Below are 20,888 nucleotides of genomic sequence, written 5' to 3'. Positions count from 1 at the left end.
AACCCATCAAGGACAGACACGGCAGACTGAAGAAAGAACAGTAGTGTTAACTCTCTCTCACCCTCCTCTTTTTCTCTCCCTTCATCTTTCTGTTTTCTATCCTCCATTGTTCTCATTCATCATTCTTGTTCTTCTCTCACTCTCTTTTACATTCACTCGCTCTCTTTCCCTCACTCGATCGCTCTCGCTCCCGCTCTCCCTCCCTCACTTGTTCTCTTATGAATGTCACCTTTACTGGTGGTAGCCGCTGGATTTGCACACACACACCCACACGCTCGCTGGCTTTGGGGTGGGGGGGGTGGGGGTAATGTAGGGGTGTGGGGAGAGATAGCGCGTGCCAGAAGAGGCAGAAGGGAAATTTCTCAGAGTCCATTCTTCTTTTGCCGGCTACCGTCCTGCGACTCAGGGCTTTGTCCGTCCCAGCAGCTGAAGCAGAAGTGCCTCTGGACGTGGGAGCACTGGATTACCGCTTGAGATTATTCTCTTTTTTTTTGCCAGCACAACTAAAGTTAGCCATAGGGACTGCAGGCTGACCATCTGGCAGTTTCTGACAGGATCTGTTCCTGATTTGAGCCGAATAATTTTGCTGCTGGTGAGCAAATAACTTTTTTGCAAGGACCAACCGTGTGTGGGTGAGAAAGCTCATCGTTCCTGTGTGCTAAACTTTAGCTTTGTCAGTGTTTTCGTCTTCAGGAACAAGACACAAGGGGAGGGGAAGGGAGAGGAGTGAAAGAGGGGGGGCAAATATGTCGGCAATGTCGCAACAATGACTTTGTCAGCCGCTTTCTGTATCTTTTTGTGGAAATGTGACGACGTCGATTTACGTTTTAAGGATTTGTTGTGGTGTCAATATGTATTTAGAGAAACAAACATAATGAAGGACAAACCATGGACAGGTTGTGAGTGGACCAGAACTTAACCTCTTCCCTTACTGGAGGGAAACACACGGCCACGTGAGGAACCTACCTGAATTCTTGGCTCTCCACGCAAGGTTTGACCCCTGACTTTTATCTTTTTGTGCTGCTGGTAAAAAGACGAGTGCATCCAGAGAGGGTCTCTTAAGCAAACAGAGACCCCCCTCCTATAGGTGAGAGGGGGGGGGAAGATGGCAGCACTTGCCAGTTCTCTCATCAGACAAAAACGGGCAGTCAAGGAAGACCAGGCCAACCGGCCGATAGCCAACAAACGCAAGCCGTGCCCCAAGAGCAACAAGTCTCTTTGCCAGAAACAAATTCTCGTTCTCATATCAAAAGTACGGTTATGTGGTGGTCGAAGAGGAAGAACAGAAAAAAGACCAGGTAGGTTTATCTGTAACTTTCTATTTTAACCACTTTTCACTTCAGGAACCAAATCCACCATCTAAAAAAAAAAGAAAGGTAAATGCTTTCTTGAAATACCAAAAGAGCAGAATGAAAAAAGTTTTGAACTAAAGTTGCAAACTGATGTCATTCTTCTTGGCTTCTCTAATGCCACTTCAGAATCACGCTCAAGTTCAAACTGGCTGTGGTGCAAATGTAGGGATACAACGCTGAAATACAGTCTGGTCTGAAATACAGTCGTCTCTGTGAAGTAATGTTTCACAGGTCATATAAAGGAGAAATCACTAAGCTCATGAAGTTGTAGCATCATGGAATTTATTCAGACTTTTATAAGGGAAGAAGGGGATTGACTACTATTTTATGACATAAACAGAGCTGGAAGAGGCAAGCCCTTTATAAGGTGTGATTTACAGTCTTTCAAAGCATCCCACATGCACAGGCTATTCTGGGTTGCGTTAAGACCTGCCCTTAGGATGCTAATTATTACCTCATATCTTCTATGTTCACACATGGGCAAGCATGTCTGCATATTAATACCTAATTTCAATTGTGTTCCATAAAATATTGTTTCTCAGTAGGGCTATGAGATTGGAAGTTGGACTCCGGCCATGTTTTAGTTCCAGTAACCTTGCCACTGGCCAAAAAGAAAAAAAACAGCACGCTCTCTGATTACAGCACTGATACTGAGACAGAATCTCTGCGATTGTTATGTCAACCTACAGGGCAAAAAATAAAAACAACCAATGTCCACAACTCTGACTAGCAGTTTTATTGAAACAAAAACATCTCCGTTCTGAATCCCTGCCATTGGTTGTGAGTTTTGTAATGTCTTTGGATAATAATGGGGACCACATTTTTATGACATTTTGAAATTGATGCCATAGCCCAGGACTGAATAACTAAATACTGAATAAAAGAACTGTCAATGTAAAAACAAGATAAAAGAGAGCAAGGATAAAGAGATAAGACAGTGAGTGAGAGTGTGAGTGTTTGAGAGTGTGTGAGAGAGAGTGGGTGTTTTGTACATAAACGAAAATGATTATAGTCAGGGATATTAATCTGCCTCTTTATCCGCCTCTCTCACCAATGAGCATGAAATGCTCCACACTGCAATCATCAGAAAAAATATGGGTATGAACAGAACTGAGTGTGAAAGAGTGTATGTGCGTGTATTTCTATAATACTGAATTAACGCTGATATCCAGTCCTACTCCTGGGACTGTGTTCTGTAATATTTACATTCCTTTGATATCTACTGAACACATTATCACATTACGGTCCAGCACCGTTAGCATAATGTGATTTAGGGACATACTGAAGTGCAAATATATTTTCGCACATGCAAACACACAAAAACTGGCCCAGGGAACTACATATAATATTGCATGGCTAGGATAGGTGAAATTACTACTGCAGGTCTTTCCTCGTCTAACCCTGTTGGTCTAGACAAGTTTATTATTGTTAGTGCAGATTTAGTGCTGGTCTACCCCCAGAGGTCAAGGTTTGGATGGTTAATATGGCCTTGTTAGCCCCTGCTGGTAAATGTTGAATCTAAAATCAGCTGGCAGAAAAAAGCAACTAGCTGGTGAATCTGATTAACAAATGATATCCTGTTGGTTAAGCTAATTAATTAGCTTACTAAGCAGCACATCAACATCCAAAACACAAAATCGGAAGAGGAAAGAGGAAGTCACTCTACATGCCTTAAGCTGTGACGTTTCAGAGTTGTGCTTCAAACCCATAGCACTTTGGGTGAACTGAAGCAGCCAACAATTGACAAATTAGTGGGCATCACCTAGTCACAGCAGTGTGGGATCATTGGATCACTGCTGCATTGTCAGGTCAGTGATCCATATGCATCCATCATAACAATGTCACGCCTCTGCTGTACCCGCAACACCCTTCACACATCTGTCTCACGCACACCTGTCTCTCCGAGTCACTTGCTTTGGATGGGTTCCCTTGCTGCTCTAAAATGGCGTCGCGGTCTCACACCATCTGAGGTCGGCGCTGAGTCTACTGGTCTCTCGATCGATGCAGCTCATTAACGTATACTGATTAATCAATGATCACCCTCTCCGTTTGCCCAGTGCCCAATTTCACGCAAAGTGGAGATGGTATAGAAACGTAAACCACACACACACACACAAAAACCATTCTCTTAATAGCAGTGGCTGTTTTACACCTTTACAGTTTTATGGAGCACTTGGCTTCTGCGGAGTGTTTGGCTTTATTCAACAACAAATCTCCTATAGAGGAGGAGAGAGACAGCATGAGAGAACCAATTATTATCAGTAAAGGAGCGAGAAAACCCCTCACAAAGGGTACACAATTTCCCTTTAACATAAAACAGCTTACATGAGTGGATTGAATATGGTATATGAATGAATAACATCAGTCAAGCCAATTTTCTATTCTCGATAGCTGTGAGTAACACCTGAAATCATGGTGATACTGCAGTGTCTAAAGAAAATATCAAAGATGGCAACTTCCCTAACAACAGAAATTATTTTCATGACTTTATTTAATAAATTAATAAATCAAAATAAGGCACAAATACTAATTATCTGACAGCAGCTTACAATGCTTTATTTTTAATAAGACAATGGTGAAAAACAGCACCTGGAGCAAAACCTTTGGATGAGATTCTGCTCATATCTCCGTCACTGTGAGTTACCAGAACCTCACATAGCAAACATATGTGCACTGCAGAGTGACTATCGCAGTCTATGGCGTGACGGCCAACTAGATGCCCAATACGGTTCAGATCACAGACTAATCAAACTCACTCACAAAATTCAGTTGCGAGTTCTGAATGCTATACAGAATGTGGCTGTCACTGGCATTAATAAACAAACTGTGAATGTAACCGTATTTAATCACTCTAAAAGTGACAAATGACAGATAGCCATTTTCTGCTGCTGTGTAAACATTGTTCCAGTGCTCTCACAACATTAAGGTGGGAAATTAACACCTGCAACCAGCCAACTGAGATGTTTTTTGGGGGGTGGGGGGGTAGCACTGTACTACTTGCACAATAGTGGGTTATTTCAGCTTGTCAACCCACTCTAGTGAGAAACATTTAAGAGTGGCTTAAAAAAAAAAAAAAGCTGTCGTAATGTAGTTCACTTGTTTATGTATACATTCTGATTAGATCTTCGACCATATCAGGAAATGTTCATGGTGCTAATGTAAGATTTCAGCTGCCAGGATTTAGTGATTTGTTTTAAATACTGGATGCCTTATTAGAATTAAAATGAGATGGTAAAGGATCAGAGTGGCTAGTAACAGGCTATTGTAGCTGAAAGAAAAGTTCACCTTTCACCTTCAAAATGACAAAAGAAAAAGAAGAGAGATGAGGTCTGCAGATGTGTAGTAAGGAGAATGCAGCAGGGTTCAGTCTAAAGGAGTCGCTCAGGGCACGAGGACGTGGCACTGGAGGAGGACAGCATTAAGCTGACCGCTGAAGATGGGCTGTCAATCTTGCTTACTCAACAACACCTGATCACACTGCACAGTGTTAGGTAGCCTCTCATCTGAGTACTGAGAGTGCCAGGGGTCAGAAAGAAAGAGGGAGAGAGAGAGGAGGAGAGAGGGTAAGAGATAGTAATGCGGAGAGGAAGGAAGTAGAGATGGAAGAGGATGAAGAGAGGGAGGGAAGAAGAAAGGGAAGGAGAGATAGTTGGAAAGACAAAAAGTGAGTCACTGCAAATGACAGAAGGGCATGCAGAGGGAATTCAGAGGGGAAAAAAAATCACTGGTGATTAAGCAAAAGTTCTGACAGAGTTTGTTCAATTAAAATGGGCAGCATGCACGTTCACTTCATGAAGGTTGTGTTCATTTTTGTTTGTTAAAATAAATACACTATATAATAAAAAAGGTATATTAACTAACTTAGTTCAAGCTCACATATGCTCTATGAACATGCTTTTGATTACTACAGAAAACAATTTTTCATTCCTCAGTTTGTCACAACAAATATTGTGTTTATACTAACACACTTACAATAAAAGTCTATGGGGCAAGACATTGCATAGGGATAAACACAACGTACAGCCACAAGACTTACACATCATGTAACAAAATTGCATATTCAACTTTTCTAAGCTATATTAAATTTATCTAACTTCTGTCATGATCATGAAGAGGGTAAACTCAGAAATGTTCGCAGAATGGATGCAACATTACTTGACAAAGGCTGTTTATACCTAAAGAAAAAATCACCCACTGTAATTTCGCTAGTTCAGACCAACAGCTAAATGTTACATTTTAAACTTGAGATTTAGGTAAAAAAAAAATTGTTTACACTTTTTAGCAACACATTTTTTTATAGAAAAAAATATATACAAACGCTGTAACATTTCTTTAAAATGTAGCACTTCTCTGCATTTATATCTGAAATGTCTTGCTTCATAATCTTCCATCTTTTTTACATAATATATTAACATAATTCAAGTTTTAATTGTATTCTGTGTAAATTTGAAATAATATTCTTAGAAATAAAGTACAAGTAACCTAATAAGGGATGTAACCAGTAGAAACAGTATTGATTATTAAACTGCTGGTACAGTCGATTACACAGAATTTTGCTTGTTCTCGCTCTGAGCTCACACAGCACTTGTTCAAATAATGAATGAATTAAGATGTAGTTCTCTATTGAGTTTGTTAGTCAACAAATGAAAAAAAGATCTACTGTGAGTGTGTGGTGGCTGCTCCCTCTAGACGATCCTAGAGGCAAAAGTGAATAAAGATGTTGGAAAATTAAATATAACTATAATATAAGTAAATATAAGAAATGAGAGACATCAAGTCATCATAATACTAGACGGTTAACACTATTGATCCACGTGTCAGGGCCGGTGGGACGATGTGTGATTGACCATTTGAAAGAGTCTAATAATGTGTCAGGAAAGAGAACCCAAATGTAACTAATGGCCTCTACTGCACACATTTTATTGGTGCTAATATTAACTGAGGCATTCTCCATTCTAACAGCATTGATCTATTCTATTCTCAGCTAACGGCCTTTCAAAGTGAATTAAAAGGTCTGGGTTTCCCTTACAAGCTCTATTAATTGAATAATTAGCACATTCTGTGTGTGACAGGTTTCAGATGGGTCACATCTAGTAACTCATATTTTAGTTTCTGAGTGGGTGCACTGTAAAAAAAAAAAAAAATATATATATATATATACTTGACATGTAAGAAAAAAATCCATAGAAAAATAGAAGGCACTGGTATTTTTTACGTTTACACACATATCCATTAACCCTACAACACAACACAAAGCAATGTGTAATTCAAAACATGGTTAACACATCTGTGAAAAAATCAATACGGAAATTTCATTTACATTAACATTGTGCTTTATTTTTACTGACTTTTTGTAGAGTGTAAGATATACAACGACCGACCACTAACACAGGAACTCCAAAACGTCTTCCCATTTGGCTGTCCTGAGAGCACCAATCCTGACAAATCTCAGCTGCAGCAATCACTGCTCACTACCATCTGTATGAAATGAATATCCGATTAGTTTTGCGGTTGCAACAGCAGCCAAGAGAGTTTCCCAGACTCTTTTGTTGATATTGAGGACGCCAAACATACAAACATCAGCTTATGCCGTTACACAACCAAAGATTGGGAAGGGTTTCATAATCTATCAAGAAGTTAATTCCAGATGAAAAGATAATTAAAGCTGAGGGGATTGATGCTTTTGTTTTGAAGGTTTATTTCAGTGCTGCGGATGTGCCGCCTCTGGGTTGGAGTGCTGGACTTAACAGATTGAAGAAAAGTTCCATCAGTCTGGAAGAGATCAGATTAGGACTAAATTTGCCTGAAAGAGATCTGAGAGAAGGCAGCACTGAGATAAATGCCACTAGCCTGTGATTAGTATGAGTGAATTCATGCTGGAGCAAATTCACATATCATGTTCATTAAACATCATTGATAAAAATAAAAAAAGTCACTATAAATGGAAACGAGGCAAAAAAATTCTAATGAAATAGAAAAAAAAAAACTTTGCAAAGCTGAATTTGGTATTTGGGGCAAAAAACTCAAATGTGTGGGGGCAACAGAGCTTAGTAATATACAAGAATAAAGAATGCTTTATCTTCATGGAGATTTTTGGTTACGGTAAAGCCTGCTGAGCTTTGTGGGGGAAAAGTAACTTTTCAAGTCAGACAATGCAAGTGTATATGTAGCAGTTTCAAGAAGGAAACAACACTGTAGAAACATTATGTGCATACGAACAAAATGTAAGCTATTTTTTTTTTTCAAATTTCAGAGGATTTTATGAAGTCTCTACAGTCTTCAGGTTCTATTTGTTTGAGTGATGCAGAAAACAAAAGTTGGTACATTTGTGATATGATAAATCTCAGCATATTAATTACACTACATATTATATAACTTAGTCTGATTGTAGAATGACAATATACATAATGCAACACACACAAGTAGTAAGGAATGGTTATATAAAAGCATAATCCTAAAAAGGCATGGAGATAAGAGAAACTAAGAAAATCCTCCAAAGTGAGGAACAAGAACACATCTGCATTTTTTTAAAGTCCCCATGTAGTCCATGATTGCATCCCTTAAAACTCATCACCAAAATTACATTTAAACATTTTTTCCTTAAACATTCAAAAATGTCTCCATGCCTTAAAATAGCTTGAATGTAACTCTACACCCTTGCCTCATTTAGTATGTCAGTTCTATCAATCTTCAAATTAGCCCCGCCTCCACTCACTCACACCAGCTCAGAGATCCACTAGCTAACGTGATTAGTTACAAGGTAGTTTGTGACCTCAGAAAGACCAACGATTTCAAACCGCGATTTTTAGACTGTCTTTGGTTCAGGTTTAAGGAGAAAATACTCAGCAATGGTGTTGACTTATCAATTTTTCACATGGTTTGTCTTAAAGCAGATTACAAAACACCACATGGACATAAACAACATAAAAAGCTTGAATTTCACCACACAGGGGGACTTTAAATAAGTACTTATCTCTTGTGTTCCAGTAAAAATAACTAAACATCCTTAAAGCATAATACATTTTCTTATCTTTTTTTGGAGTCGACTCCCCATCGCTATGCAATAGTGCCCGCCCACTTTTTCAGCAGTTGGTTCCAGAAGTATTTTTTCCATTCATTTCTCCCATAGCGATTCTAAGAAAAGTCTTCGTTAAAGCGTTTTAAGCCATGGACCAAGCCAACCAGCTGAATCATAACATCACAAACTCATTTGAAGCAAAAAGTATATGAAAATCGGACAAAAATACTAAAGGTACAAGACTGTGTCCTTAAAGAGATAGTTCACCCAAAAATAAAAATTGTGTCATCATTTACTCACCCTCAAGTTGTTCCAAAACTGAATTTTTATCTTCTGCGGAAGATGTTTTGAAGAAAGTCAATAACCAAACAGTTGATAGGCCCCATTGACTTCCATAGTATTTTTTCTATACTATGAAAGTCAATGGGGCCCATTAACTGTTTGGTTACCCATATTCTTCAAAATATATTATTTTGTGTTCAGCAGAAGAAATACATTTATACAGGTTTGGAACAACTTGAGGGTGAGTAAATGAACATTTTTGGGTGAACTCTCTCTTTAATGGCTTTAGTGAGGGGGAAAAAAACCCTACAATCTCATGAAGCATTTCCAACAGCATAACTGAATTAAAAAACAATAAAGAAATTTAAAACTACTCATTTAAAAATGTTGATTATATATAAAAAGTGTATTGCAGAATATGCACGTCCAAATATTTATTTATTTTGAGAGCGTAGGGAGACTAACTTGATTACGTCATTCGCTATGCTTCATGGGAGTGGGCGGACCTAAAGAAATCTTTTTGTGCGTTTTGCTTGTTTCGACTCTCTGATAGGTGGAATTTTCGGTATTTTCTGTTTTTTTCACCACAAATTCCACTGTTAAACACGATTATTTTAAAGCAAAGTTGAAATAATGCAGGCTGACGGCTTCAATAGGAGCAAATACAATTGATTAACAACGTCGTAGCTCACAATAAGGTAGGCTTTAAAGGTTTGTAAGTTATCTTTAAAAAATGTACTTCCGGGACCTGACTGTTTAACACTATTTGTTAGAGTCTTCTTAATGTTACCATTCATGTCTCACAGATCATATCTCAGAGAGTAATGGAATTCTGTCACCTTTAGGTACTGACAGAGAGCACTTGGGCTTTATTTACCCTAAAACGATGAGTAAATGCATCAGAATCGGAAACACCCCCATGCCCTCTCTTCTCACAGCCTAATGACATTGCGAATGACAAAGAATGCCTTAATAGCCTCTCTCACACAGCAGCTGAAATTGAATTTGTGGATACTTTGATTAAACCTGACAAGGACAGATTGAGTTTGACCTCTAACAAGAGGGAGACACACAAAAGAAGCGTGTGTGTGTGTGTGTGTGTGTGTGTGTGTGTGTGTGTGTGTGTGTGTGTGTGTGTGTGTGTGTGTGTGTGTGTGTGTGTGTGTGTGTGTGTGTTAGTTAGAAGGGACAGAGGATAAGGAGGAGCAGACAGAAAAGTTAGACATTTACCTCAGTAATTTCTGAGCACTTAAGTGCCTGGTGTTGACGTCATGATCAGGCAAGGCTCCATTACTCTTGGGCTGTCATCCCAGAGAGTCAGATTGCTTTAACATCCACCACAAGTACCAGAACCAAACCAGCATGTAAAACCACCTTTCATTCAGATTTTTAACATTCAGCAGCTTGCTCTACAGCTCGCTGGTCAGCATTTATCTATACTTTCAATCTCTCATTTTGTCAATTCACAATAAACGATGATTGAATCTGACACAGCTGTCATCTCAGGGGATGGTCCCTTGAGGTCACACAATGATGCTGACAAGGTCATGTCAAACATACAAGACAGAAATATTGAAAAGTCTGACTGGATTATTGACCTGCAAAAGATTAATACCCATAAACACTCAGTAACGTTCATCCAGTTGGGTCTTGTAAGACATGGCATTAGAAATACTGCATCCTTAGAGGATGTGTGCTAGAGCAAGTCACATTGGTGCATAGTTTACTTATTCCTTCCATTTTCTACTTTTGCTGATACGTCACACAGTGAATCTAACATACAGATGGAAATAAAAAGACCTGATTCAGTAGAGAGCAATGGTTAAGAACTAAAGAAAGAAAAGAGATGATGAAGATGGGAAAAACATAAGGATATATTTTCACCTAGATTTCAAAAAGTAAAATATGTTCTTAGATCAAAAATCTTGATGGACCTGGAACAACACTATGATCAAGTAATCAGATTTTAGTATTAAGGTTTGGGAATTATGATTTCAATCTGATTTGATTGGGTAGTTAATGTTTAGGGTTGAGTATAAGGATTCTAAAATGTTTTTAAAGAGAACTTAAAATTGAAAACTTCAACAAAAAAAAAGCAGCGATGTTTAATTAGCGCTTCTCCGATGACACGTTTTGACTGTGTCAGTGTCTATTTTGTGCAAACAACATGGACAAGCTACAACAGAAAAACATGTCAGCAAAGTGGACTCGCTTCACCATGACCAAATAATGCTAGAATAGCAATATGTGACCTTTATTTTTTGGTTTTCAGCTAAATTAACTTTTTTAAGTGTGCAAATTCTGTTTCAGTCATCTTCACCCCATTCAAAAGGGAAAAACTAATAAAACTTTCATTTCTATGGAGAAAAAGAAATGAATATCTTGTATATATATAAATATTTGGGTATTTTTGGAAAGAAAAAACATGCCAAAAAGTTTTTAGGTTTTGTGCACTTAAAAATAAAGCAGCCAACTGAATTAAAGAAGCAAATAGAAAACTGCAGTGCATACAAGCATTTCAAATAACATGATTAGAGGACCCTAAGAGCTCACTTTTTATATTACAGTTAAACTAAATACAAAGTAAATTGGGTCTACTGCAATTGTTGTCCATCCTCATACGTATATGATGCATTGTGGAACCTGAACGGGTGTTTGTGGGGGAGCCAACTGTTTAAGACATTGAAAACCCCTGCAGTAGAAGATAGAAAGTATAAGAAATAGGGTAAGATAAGAAAGAGAACAAACCAAGAGGGAAGATCTGATGAAGGAGGAATAAATAGAGAGAGAGAAAAGAGGAATGAGTAACGTGAGAAAGATAAGAGGGGAAAAACTGCTGAGAGATGCAGACTGAGAGACAGCTGAGAGACAGCAGAGAGTGAGAGAGAGAGAGAGACAGAGAGAGAGAGAGAGAGAGAGAGAGAGAGAGAGAGAGACAGCAAGAGAGACAGCAAGAGAGAGAGAGAGAGACAGCAAGAGAGAGAGAGACAGCAAGAGAGAGAGAGAGAAAGACAGCAAGAGAGAGAGAGACAGCGAGAGAGAGAGAGAGAGAGAGAGAGAGAGAGAGAGAGGACTGGTGGGGAGTCCTAATAAAGGTTGAGGGAAGCCCTGGTAGTTTGGCCTTAGTCAGGGAGGGGAGTCACAGATGCCCTTGGCTGCTCACTGAAGCAGCGCCTGTAATTACTCTGCACTCTCTTATCATTACGGGGTAAGTCGGCATCTCACAGCTATAAGGCAGCACACCACAGTATACCAGACACTCTTTCCCACATACACACAATAAACACACACAAATACACGTTCCGTGCACATACACGAAAGGTTGCTTGACAGTTAACCTCTATCGATCCACTGAACACCAGAAGGAAAATAGGGTGCGACTTCTGGCTCTGCTACCGTGTGACTGATCAAACCACACACACACACACACAATTGAATGAACACATGGAGGCTTCGTCTTGGTTATTTCAATTCCTAGACAATTTCAGACGACTTGAGGAGCTGCCACATTTTAAGTAAACAGCAATATCAATATAGGCTGAAGAGGACATCCCCCTCCTTACAAAAAAAGTCCACATTATAGTGTGTGTGTGATATCGCAAGTGGGCAGAAGATAAGCAAGAGACAAAGCCGGAAAGCACCAGCAGGAACATGATTAGCATTGCTGCATTTGTATCACTGTAGCTAGTGTAGGGAATATCAATGCTTCACTAATGATGCCAACATTTCTTCATTCTTCTCCCAGTAGGGGTTGGCTGAATAGAGAGGATTGTTGGTTTGTATGTTTGCTGTTTATTTCCCTAGCGTCTGTGACCCTCAGAAAGTCAGAAAAATACCATGTAACAGTACGAGAACGCCTCAGCCAATCATATTAATTAAAAGTCATCGATGCGTGAGATTAAATTAGACAGAGCTAGGGGTGAAAGGGGCATCACTGTAAGCTGGGTGTCGAGAGAGAAAGAGAGAGAATGAGAAAAACTGTACTGTTGTTTTTTTGCAGGTCAGAAAAATGCCACAAACAATATTGATAATGTGACCTCTGCAACACTGCTCTGGTAGGATATTAATTAAGTGGAAAACTTGCTTAAAGAAATCAAACAAAATCAAATGTAACTATTTACTTTTTAAATACACATTCTTAGTCCTGTGCACAATCTGCATGTTATAAAAAATGAAAAAAGGATGTCTTCATGATCAAAATGTACATAAGAGGGAATCGCTATTCAATGTAGTATAATGAGCTAGAAGTAAAACTATAGTCATATTCCACACAGCCTGTATGGTAACCTCAATTTAAGTCCCAAAAAAACTTTTAACTTTTAACGTTTTAACAAGCAAAAAAAAAGCTATTTAAATTGCCAATAATGGAGGGTAAAAAAACTCTCATGTTTTCAAAGAGGACTAGATGAAAATGTTTAAGTTTTAAACCGTTTAACCTTTAACGATCATTCCCGACTAATCAATAACCATCATAAACGTACCTCAGTTCCTTTACTCTTGATGTCTGCTGCAGTGCAACTATGAAGTTTCTCACTGTATGATGTGCTGAATACAAAGTGAGCTTTGAGGAGTTCATCAATGTCAAAGACACTTGCATATTCCTTTTAATTGCCTTCTTGTCCACGATGATGTAGAGTTTCTGGACACTCGATTTGTGTTCCCTAATGCGGAGTAGGAAAGGCTGGAAAGTGTTAAAACTAGACACAAAGGTCTGCATGTTTGTGCCAACCTGTAATGAAAGGAAAAACAGCATTGTCAAAAAAAAAACATTCTTGCAAGATGAACAAATAAAGCAAGACTCAATCTGCACTTTCATTTACAATAAAAATGGCACACTGCACAAATGAAAAATACCTTCAGAAACATCAACAAATGCCTGAGGAGAACCAATTTTTGCTGTCCTATTGTGACCTTTTGTGATTGGATGGCAGCAAGATAAGTTTCAACCTAAACAGATCAAATGAACATGAAAAAGTTTCCCTTGCCACAATCAATGTGTGACCTCACACACACCTAAAGACCTCATCAATAGTAATCATATCCTTTGTATCTTGCAGTCTCAAGTAACTTCCATTTTTTCACAAGTGTCCTGGAAACCTCCAAAGAGCATCAATATATTCTGATCAATCTTGCAAATAGGATAAAGTACTGAATCAATACATAATACAAGTGTAAAATCTATAGGTTACATATAAAGTTATGATACCTTTATAAATAAATAATCTCTAATCATAAGCTTATGAAAAATGTGCTGTGTTAGGGTGCATAGCCATAATGTTAAGACAGTGTCTTAAGTTCTAGTATGACCTACTAGCAGTTAGTCAGGGGCAGTCAGTCTTAGTTTTCATTATCAAAGTAGGCTTATCTACGTTTTTATGTAACTGATTTAAAAAAAATCTATGAACCATCTTAAAGAAAATAAATTGATGTCTAACTTGTAAGACTAGTCTTAGAGGTTTATGCAACCGGCCCCAGGATTGGGAAATTAGTCTTTAAAAAAAAATCTTACGGACAGAGCTGCATGCAGGTCACCAAAGATTCCTTGTAGGCAACTTCTGTGTCAGGTGGCAAACCAAATATTTCAAAAACTGCAGAAAGTGAGAGGAATTAGCCAGACAAAACCATTGATAAGACTAGCATTCAGTATACTCAAAAAAAATTTATTTAAATAAATGTAAAATATATATATATATATATATATATATATATATATATATATATATATATATATATATATATATATACATATATATTATGACCTGAAAGACGTGTAGCTTGTGAGCTGCAGATGCAGTTTGTAACAGTCAAAAGTAGACTTTCATTTCATGGACATCTGTGGCTGCTTCAGCAAGTTTTATTTTACAGCTCAAGTAATAACATTAATGATCATTCATTATTCACATAAAATGTAAGAATGTCTCTGGACTCTTCAGAGCAAATATCGCGTTAAATGTTTGTTGTTAGTGACGTGACATTTAATGAGGTTAATGAACTATGGATTACTCACTTGAATGTTCTAGAAGTGTTTGTTTGTTTGAATGCAAAGAAAAATTGAATGCAAAGACAACCAAAATGAATCTGTTCTTTGACAAGTAATAACAAGGTATTGTACAAAACTGGAACGTTAATTAGAAATATGATATTGCACGGTGTCAAATTAACTCGTTGCCTAAAATACAATTCCGCCTATTTCCCTGACTGGCCCTTTAAAAAAAAAAAAAAAACTATAAGATATATTATAGCTAAATGATACGGGAGCGCATACATAGGTTGATGTATTGTACCAAAATGTTATATTTCATTCAATTTTCAGACAATTTCTTAATTCCTTACATAAAAACAATCGTGTTTCGTGCACCCGATATATCTAACTGGCGTAGTGACGACGACGTAGCATACGTGAAGGCGTGGTTTGATTCTCGAAAATTACACTCCTAATGTTGATTAATTTGATTCGGTTCTTAATTTTAAAACGTTTAACTACTGAACTTCGGAAACACAAAACTGTAAGTACACATAACTTACTTTATTTCCACATACATTAGTGATGATTCTGTAGCAGTTCAGTGAGTCAGGTGTTGATCCAGTAACCGCTCTGGGGTGCGTTTCCCGTACAACTATATAGCTCGCTGCTTAACTACCATAGTACGATGCATCGTTGGAGAAATCAACTAGCTAGTCACGACTGTTTCCCGAAACCGTCTGTCGCAAAGTATCGTTCAACCACGTTGGTTTATGACGTCTCGCACGTGGTGGACTAATAACTTATTTTAATTAATCTGTTTGAGATCGAATTAACGCTAGATTTTGTCATATAAGTTACAGACATGGCATCTGAAGACCATTTCTATTTTTTCTCAGTTATTTTGCTTTATTACCAGACTCAATATTTGGCTCGTTCTTACATAGTAGAGCACGTTCGCACATGCGCAGTCTTCAAAAACGCTGCTTTAAATCTCTTGACAAACTAAAAGACATAAATTACATTTGTATGTATTCTAAATAAATAACACGGGTTGTACTGAATGTCAGCTTGCTTATTTTGCTAAAGATAAGGATTTATTCAGTCTACATCTAATGTAAACTAGAAACTATGCTTCTAACGACAGCTCGAGAGCTGTCGTTCCAACCACACAAGTTTGCGTTGATGTTTGCGAACGTTCGTTTGAACGATGGTTTCGGGAAACACCAAATCGTTGAACTATGCTGATAACGACGGAACTTGCGACCATAGTTGGCTAACGATGCTTTCGGGAAACGCACCCCTGGGGTGCGTTTCCCGAAAGCATCGTTAGCCAACTATGGTCGCAAGTTCCGTCGTTAGTTCAACGATTTGGTGTTTCCCGAAACCATCCAACGAACGTTCGCAAACAGCATTGCAAACTTGTGTGGTTGGAACGACAGCTCTCGAGCTGTGGTTAGAAGCATAGTTTCTAGTTTACATGAGATGTAGACTGAATAAATCCTTATCTTTAGCAAAATAAGCAAGCTGACATTCAGTACAACCGTGTTATTTATTTAGAATACATACAAATGTAATTTACGTCTTTTAGTTTGTCAAGAGATTTAAAGCACCGTTTTTGAAGACTGCGCATGTGCGAACGTGCTCTACTATGTAAGAACGAGCCAAATATTGAGTCTGGTAATAAAGCAAAATAACTGAGAAAAATTTGAAATGTTCTTCAGATGCCATGTCTGTAACTTATATGACACAATCTAGCGTTAATTCGATCTCAAACAGATTAATTAAAATAAGTTATTAGTCCACCACGTGCGAGACGTCAACCAACGCGGTTGAACTATACTTTGCGACATACGGGAAACAGTCGTGACTCGTGACTAGCTAGTTGATTTCTCCAACGATGCATCGTACTATGGTAGTTAAGCAGCGAGCTATATAGTTGTACGGGAAACGCACCCCTGAATGATTCAGAGGTCTCTTTGAACGATTCACAAGGGGCTGTTTACACGACAGTGACGACGACACCGTTTTCAACTAAAAACGTAAAACTGTGTATGCGTTTTGGTCGTTCTTTTACATGAAAACGGAATTTTGGGTGGCTGGAAACGCAAACTTTTGAAAATGAGGTTCAAAGTGCAAGTTTTTGAAAACGTCTCCGTGTAAACAACAAAAACGCGAATCTCTGAAGACGATGACGTCATGCACATGCGATTTACGTGCTTCAGTCTATAGTGTTTTATCGCCATCTAATGGTCTGGCAGTAGAATACAGGGTTTTCAGTCGATTTCGCGGATCTGTGTGAATTGGGATAGTTTGGACAATATAATAATGTCTGTACGCGGAAAATTAAAATGAAAAACTAACCGTAAACGTACCCTAAAAGAACTGGCTCTTAAGAGGTGTGACCGATCGGTGTATGCCATCAAAGTACCGCGAGAGCGATTCGAAAGCATACCTCACCGTCTGCTCTCTAATAATCGCTCTCGCGATACTTTGATGGCACACAATGATGGCTGTTCGCAGAGCCGAGTCAAGTCGAACAGTGTTTGCGTGCAGGTTTTTGGGCACAGGAGCTATACTCAAAAGTTTCTTACCGTTTAAAATACTGTTTATCTATTCAAAACATTGGCCATACAGTACAAAAGATCACATTAAAAAGAGCAAAAGTTTGGTAAATGACAACAGTTGCTAAAGTGGGATTGGTCAGTTACGCCAAAGACTTTAGTACCTAACAAACACTAAGCTAAGAGGTAGAACTAAAGTTTAAAAGCAGTATAATGTGTAACATATATTCCATTGAGGGATAAACAGAGATAGAGCCCTGCCCCTGATAGGGAACATGTATGTACTAATGCAATAGATTACCACAGCGTTGTGTAACAGGATAAAGTGCATTATTTTACAATATAATGCCTGGCATATGGAACACACACTTAAACTTACTGCCTGCTTCTACTTAATGGAATGGTTTACTTAAAAATAAAAATGTTGTCATCATTTACTCACCTTCATGTTGCTCCAAATCCGAATTTCAAGCTTAAAAAAAGACACCATTAATCATGTATAAAACATGTGACTTGTGTGCTATATTCCAATACTTCTGACCTCCTTTGATAAATTCAATAAACAGTTTTGTGAGGATTAGTATTTTATTCACTGATACTTTTCCCCTTAAGTGATCTGTTAACTGTTGCAATTTGGATCAGTCCTATTGGAATTGTTCAACTAATCATAGCTTCAGAACGACTAGTTTCAGAAGACTTGGAAAATGAAAGACTTATGGCCCCCCTTTAGGATTTTTTTTTTTGCATCCCTGGAAGCATCAACACACTTCGATTGTAATGGAAAAGAGCTGCCAGAACAGTTCTTCCAAATTTCTTCTTTTTGTTCCACGGAAAAAAAGGAAATGGTTTTGGTGCTGTGAAATAACTGTAGAGATTAGAAGCTGAAAGACAAATAATGACAGATAAAATAAATCCAACATAAACAGAATTCAAGCATTTATTTCTCCAATAGCAGCTTACAGTTGGTTTGCTAAATCCTTGCAAACAGTATTTGATCCAGTGCATGTGAGTCTGAATGAGTGAGAGAGAATAAAAGCTGGTCCTCACAGGCAGGATTCGGCACAGCACACCAACCGTCACTTGCTGTATCTCCAGCCTGGAGTTGGCAGCAGCTCAGTGATTTCTGACAAAATTACCATCTGTAACAGCCTGGAAATGGACACTGCACACTACCACTCCCCACACACACCTCACCTCCGCCGGATAAACAGCACCCAGGGGGGAAACCAGAGCGGTCACTTTCTTTCTTTACTCATTTTCTCTCTCTTTTAAGATTTCTTACACAGAGATGGATCTCTTTTTCATACTGTTCTCTATAATCCAGCTCCCAGAATAACATCTTTCAATTCTATTTTTCTTCTTTTTTTCCATTTGTTATTAGTATCACTCATTTTCAACCTCATTTAAAAAAAAAATTCACACAAACGATTCTCTGTATACACAAAGGAGGTCTACCTTGTTAGCCAATCATATGAGCCGTAAATGCCATCCCAGCTAACAAAAATAATTATGTTCTAATAAATGAACATTGCTGGTGTTCATTTGTAATGCTGGTGCTCCTGTTATTTCTTAATGTTCCATGAATTAGTTTTTTAAATAGTTTAAAAATGTTATTTCTTGATTATATGAACATTATCATTTATCATTTTGCAAACATTACGTGAACGTTACTTTTGAATGTTCTTTGAACATTCTGAAACAAATTTAAAATGTTAACCCTCCTCCTTCCCTCGCGTTTTGTAACAAATCCTTCCCTCACGGGTCATAATGACCCGAAGCCCTAAAATGATACTTAATTAAATAAATAAAAATGTCCAGAAAGCTTTTTTTTTTTTTTTATGCAATTTTTGGGAGATTTTTTGTTATTCTTTTATTTTATTTACCTTTAAATTACTACATTTGATCAATAAATAATACAATTTCAACTCATAATAAAAAATAACTCACAATTTCATGCATAAACCTTTTAATTCAGCTCAAAATATCTTACATTGGGTGTCTTTGCTGACCTCTTGTGGAAAATAATTGAATAAATATCCACTAGATGGCCTTATAGCTCTATTTGGAGCAAATTAGCTGTTCCGCTTTGTCCTAAAGTCACTTTACTTCAGTATGCATTCAGATACACATGAAGACATTATAAAATAATTTTTTGGTAAAGTTTTAGTATTTTCAGTTAGAATTTTGAGCATTTTTGATGTTTTTGTGCTAATGTTTTTAGAACATTATTAAAGACCAGATAACTTTGAACAAATGTTCTATTAACGTTACTAGAAGAATAATGTCTGTTCATTCGTTAGCCAAAGTTCTGAGAACATTCTTGTTAGCCGGGATATGACTGCACAAGTCCAAACACTAGTATTACTAAATGTACTGAGAGCAACCCACCACTTACTCATGTTCCTATGCAGAACTAAATTAGTAAAAAATGGCATGCTTCATTAAATGCTGTTAAACACCATATGTGTTTGTGTGTGTCTCTGGTCTGTCACTTTGCTGTGTCATGCTGGTTTTTAATAATAATAAATAATTACATTTATATAGCGCTTTTCTCTGCACTCAAAGCGATTTACATGGTAGGGGGAATCTCCTCAACCACCACCAATGTGCAGCATCCACCTGGATGATGTGACGGCAGCCATATTGCGCCAGAACGCCCACCATACACCAGCTTACTGGTGGAGAGGAGACAGAGTGATGAGGCCATAATGGACATAGGCCACTGGGCAAATTTGGCCAGGATGCCAGGGTTACACCCCTACTCGTTTCGAAAGACATCCTGGGATTTTTAATGACCACAGAGAGTCAGGACCTCGGTTTAACGTCTCATCCGAAGGATGGTACTCTTTTGACAGTATAGTGTCCCCATCACTATACTGGGGCGTTAGGACCATAGACTGTAAAAAAATATGGACGTAGTGTCCGTGACGTCACCCGTAGGTTTCTGAAGAGCATTTTTGAAGCCTAAAGTGGGCGGAGTCGGCCGTCGCCATCTTGGCCTCGCGTCACCTTGCGTCACTCTCGGATAACAGAAAATGGGCAAAGAGGCGGGGCGTGGGTGAAGCTGGAGGAGCCTGGCTATCTAAAACCACGCTCGCGGCTCACCGCTCGACGTGATCGAGTTAGCTCAGGCTTGGGAGGTAATGCTATGCTACTGAAAGTACCCTATGGAAAGTACCAAGTCTGCGACTGCACAGGGCCTCGCGCTAAAGTGACAGTTGATGATGTAAAGCCAATGAAAAGTTCCTGTTTTTGTCCTTCGAAATATTATTAAAAGACATGGCTACAAGTGAGACTGTGTATCGTGATTCTGTACTATTCTGCTAGTTGAAAATGTATTATGCAGTAACTTAACTATTATTCTGAATGAGTGTGTGTGACAGTGATTTATATGCATAACAGTTACATGGCAGTCACTCTTTTTTTACAGTCTATGGTCCGTCAAAGCGGCATCGCTCGTCAAGTTCGTAGAGAGCTTATTCAGTCCATTTTAAATTCTGATTTTGGCCGCCTCTCAAATGGGTTAAACCATATATATATTACCTATGAAGTTCAAGTAAATGCGCTAGAAAATCCGCGCTCATTCAAGGATGTGCATTTATAGCACGGACGGAGAAAGCGCCGACACCTGCAGGATTTCATCTGACGGTACATAAGCATATTATAATCTATCTGTTCCGTGAGAGCAGAACAAACAAGTCTTTATATCT

At 38.3% G+C, this 20,888-nt stretch overlaps 1 protein-coding gene across 1 annotated transcript in view; it reads left to right on the top strand.

The window, feature by feature from the left end:
- Positions 1 to 325: 325 nt before the first annotated feature.
- Positions 326 to 20,888, top strand: part of fgf11b (fibroblast growth factor 11b) — a 53,216-nt gene continuing 32,653 nt past the window's right edge. The window contains exon 1 of the mRNA XM_082157098.1: positions 326 to 1,298. Coding sequence (XP_082013224.1) covers positions 1,106 to 1,298 — 193 coding nt within the window. The 5' untranslated portion in view covers positions 326 to 1,105. The remainder of the gene's footprint in view (positions 1,299 to 20,888) is intronic.

The sequence above is a fragment of the Leuciscus leuciscus genome, assembly GCF_965113295.1.
Source record: "Leuciscus leuciscus genome assembly, chromosome: 24".
NCBI lineage: Eukaryota > Metazoa > Chordata > Actinopteri > Cypriniformes > Leuciscidae > Leuciscus > Leuciscus leuciscus.
This window is presented reverse-complemented; position numbering and strand designations above follow the sequence as displayed.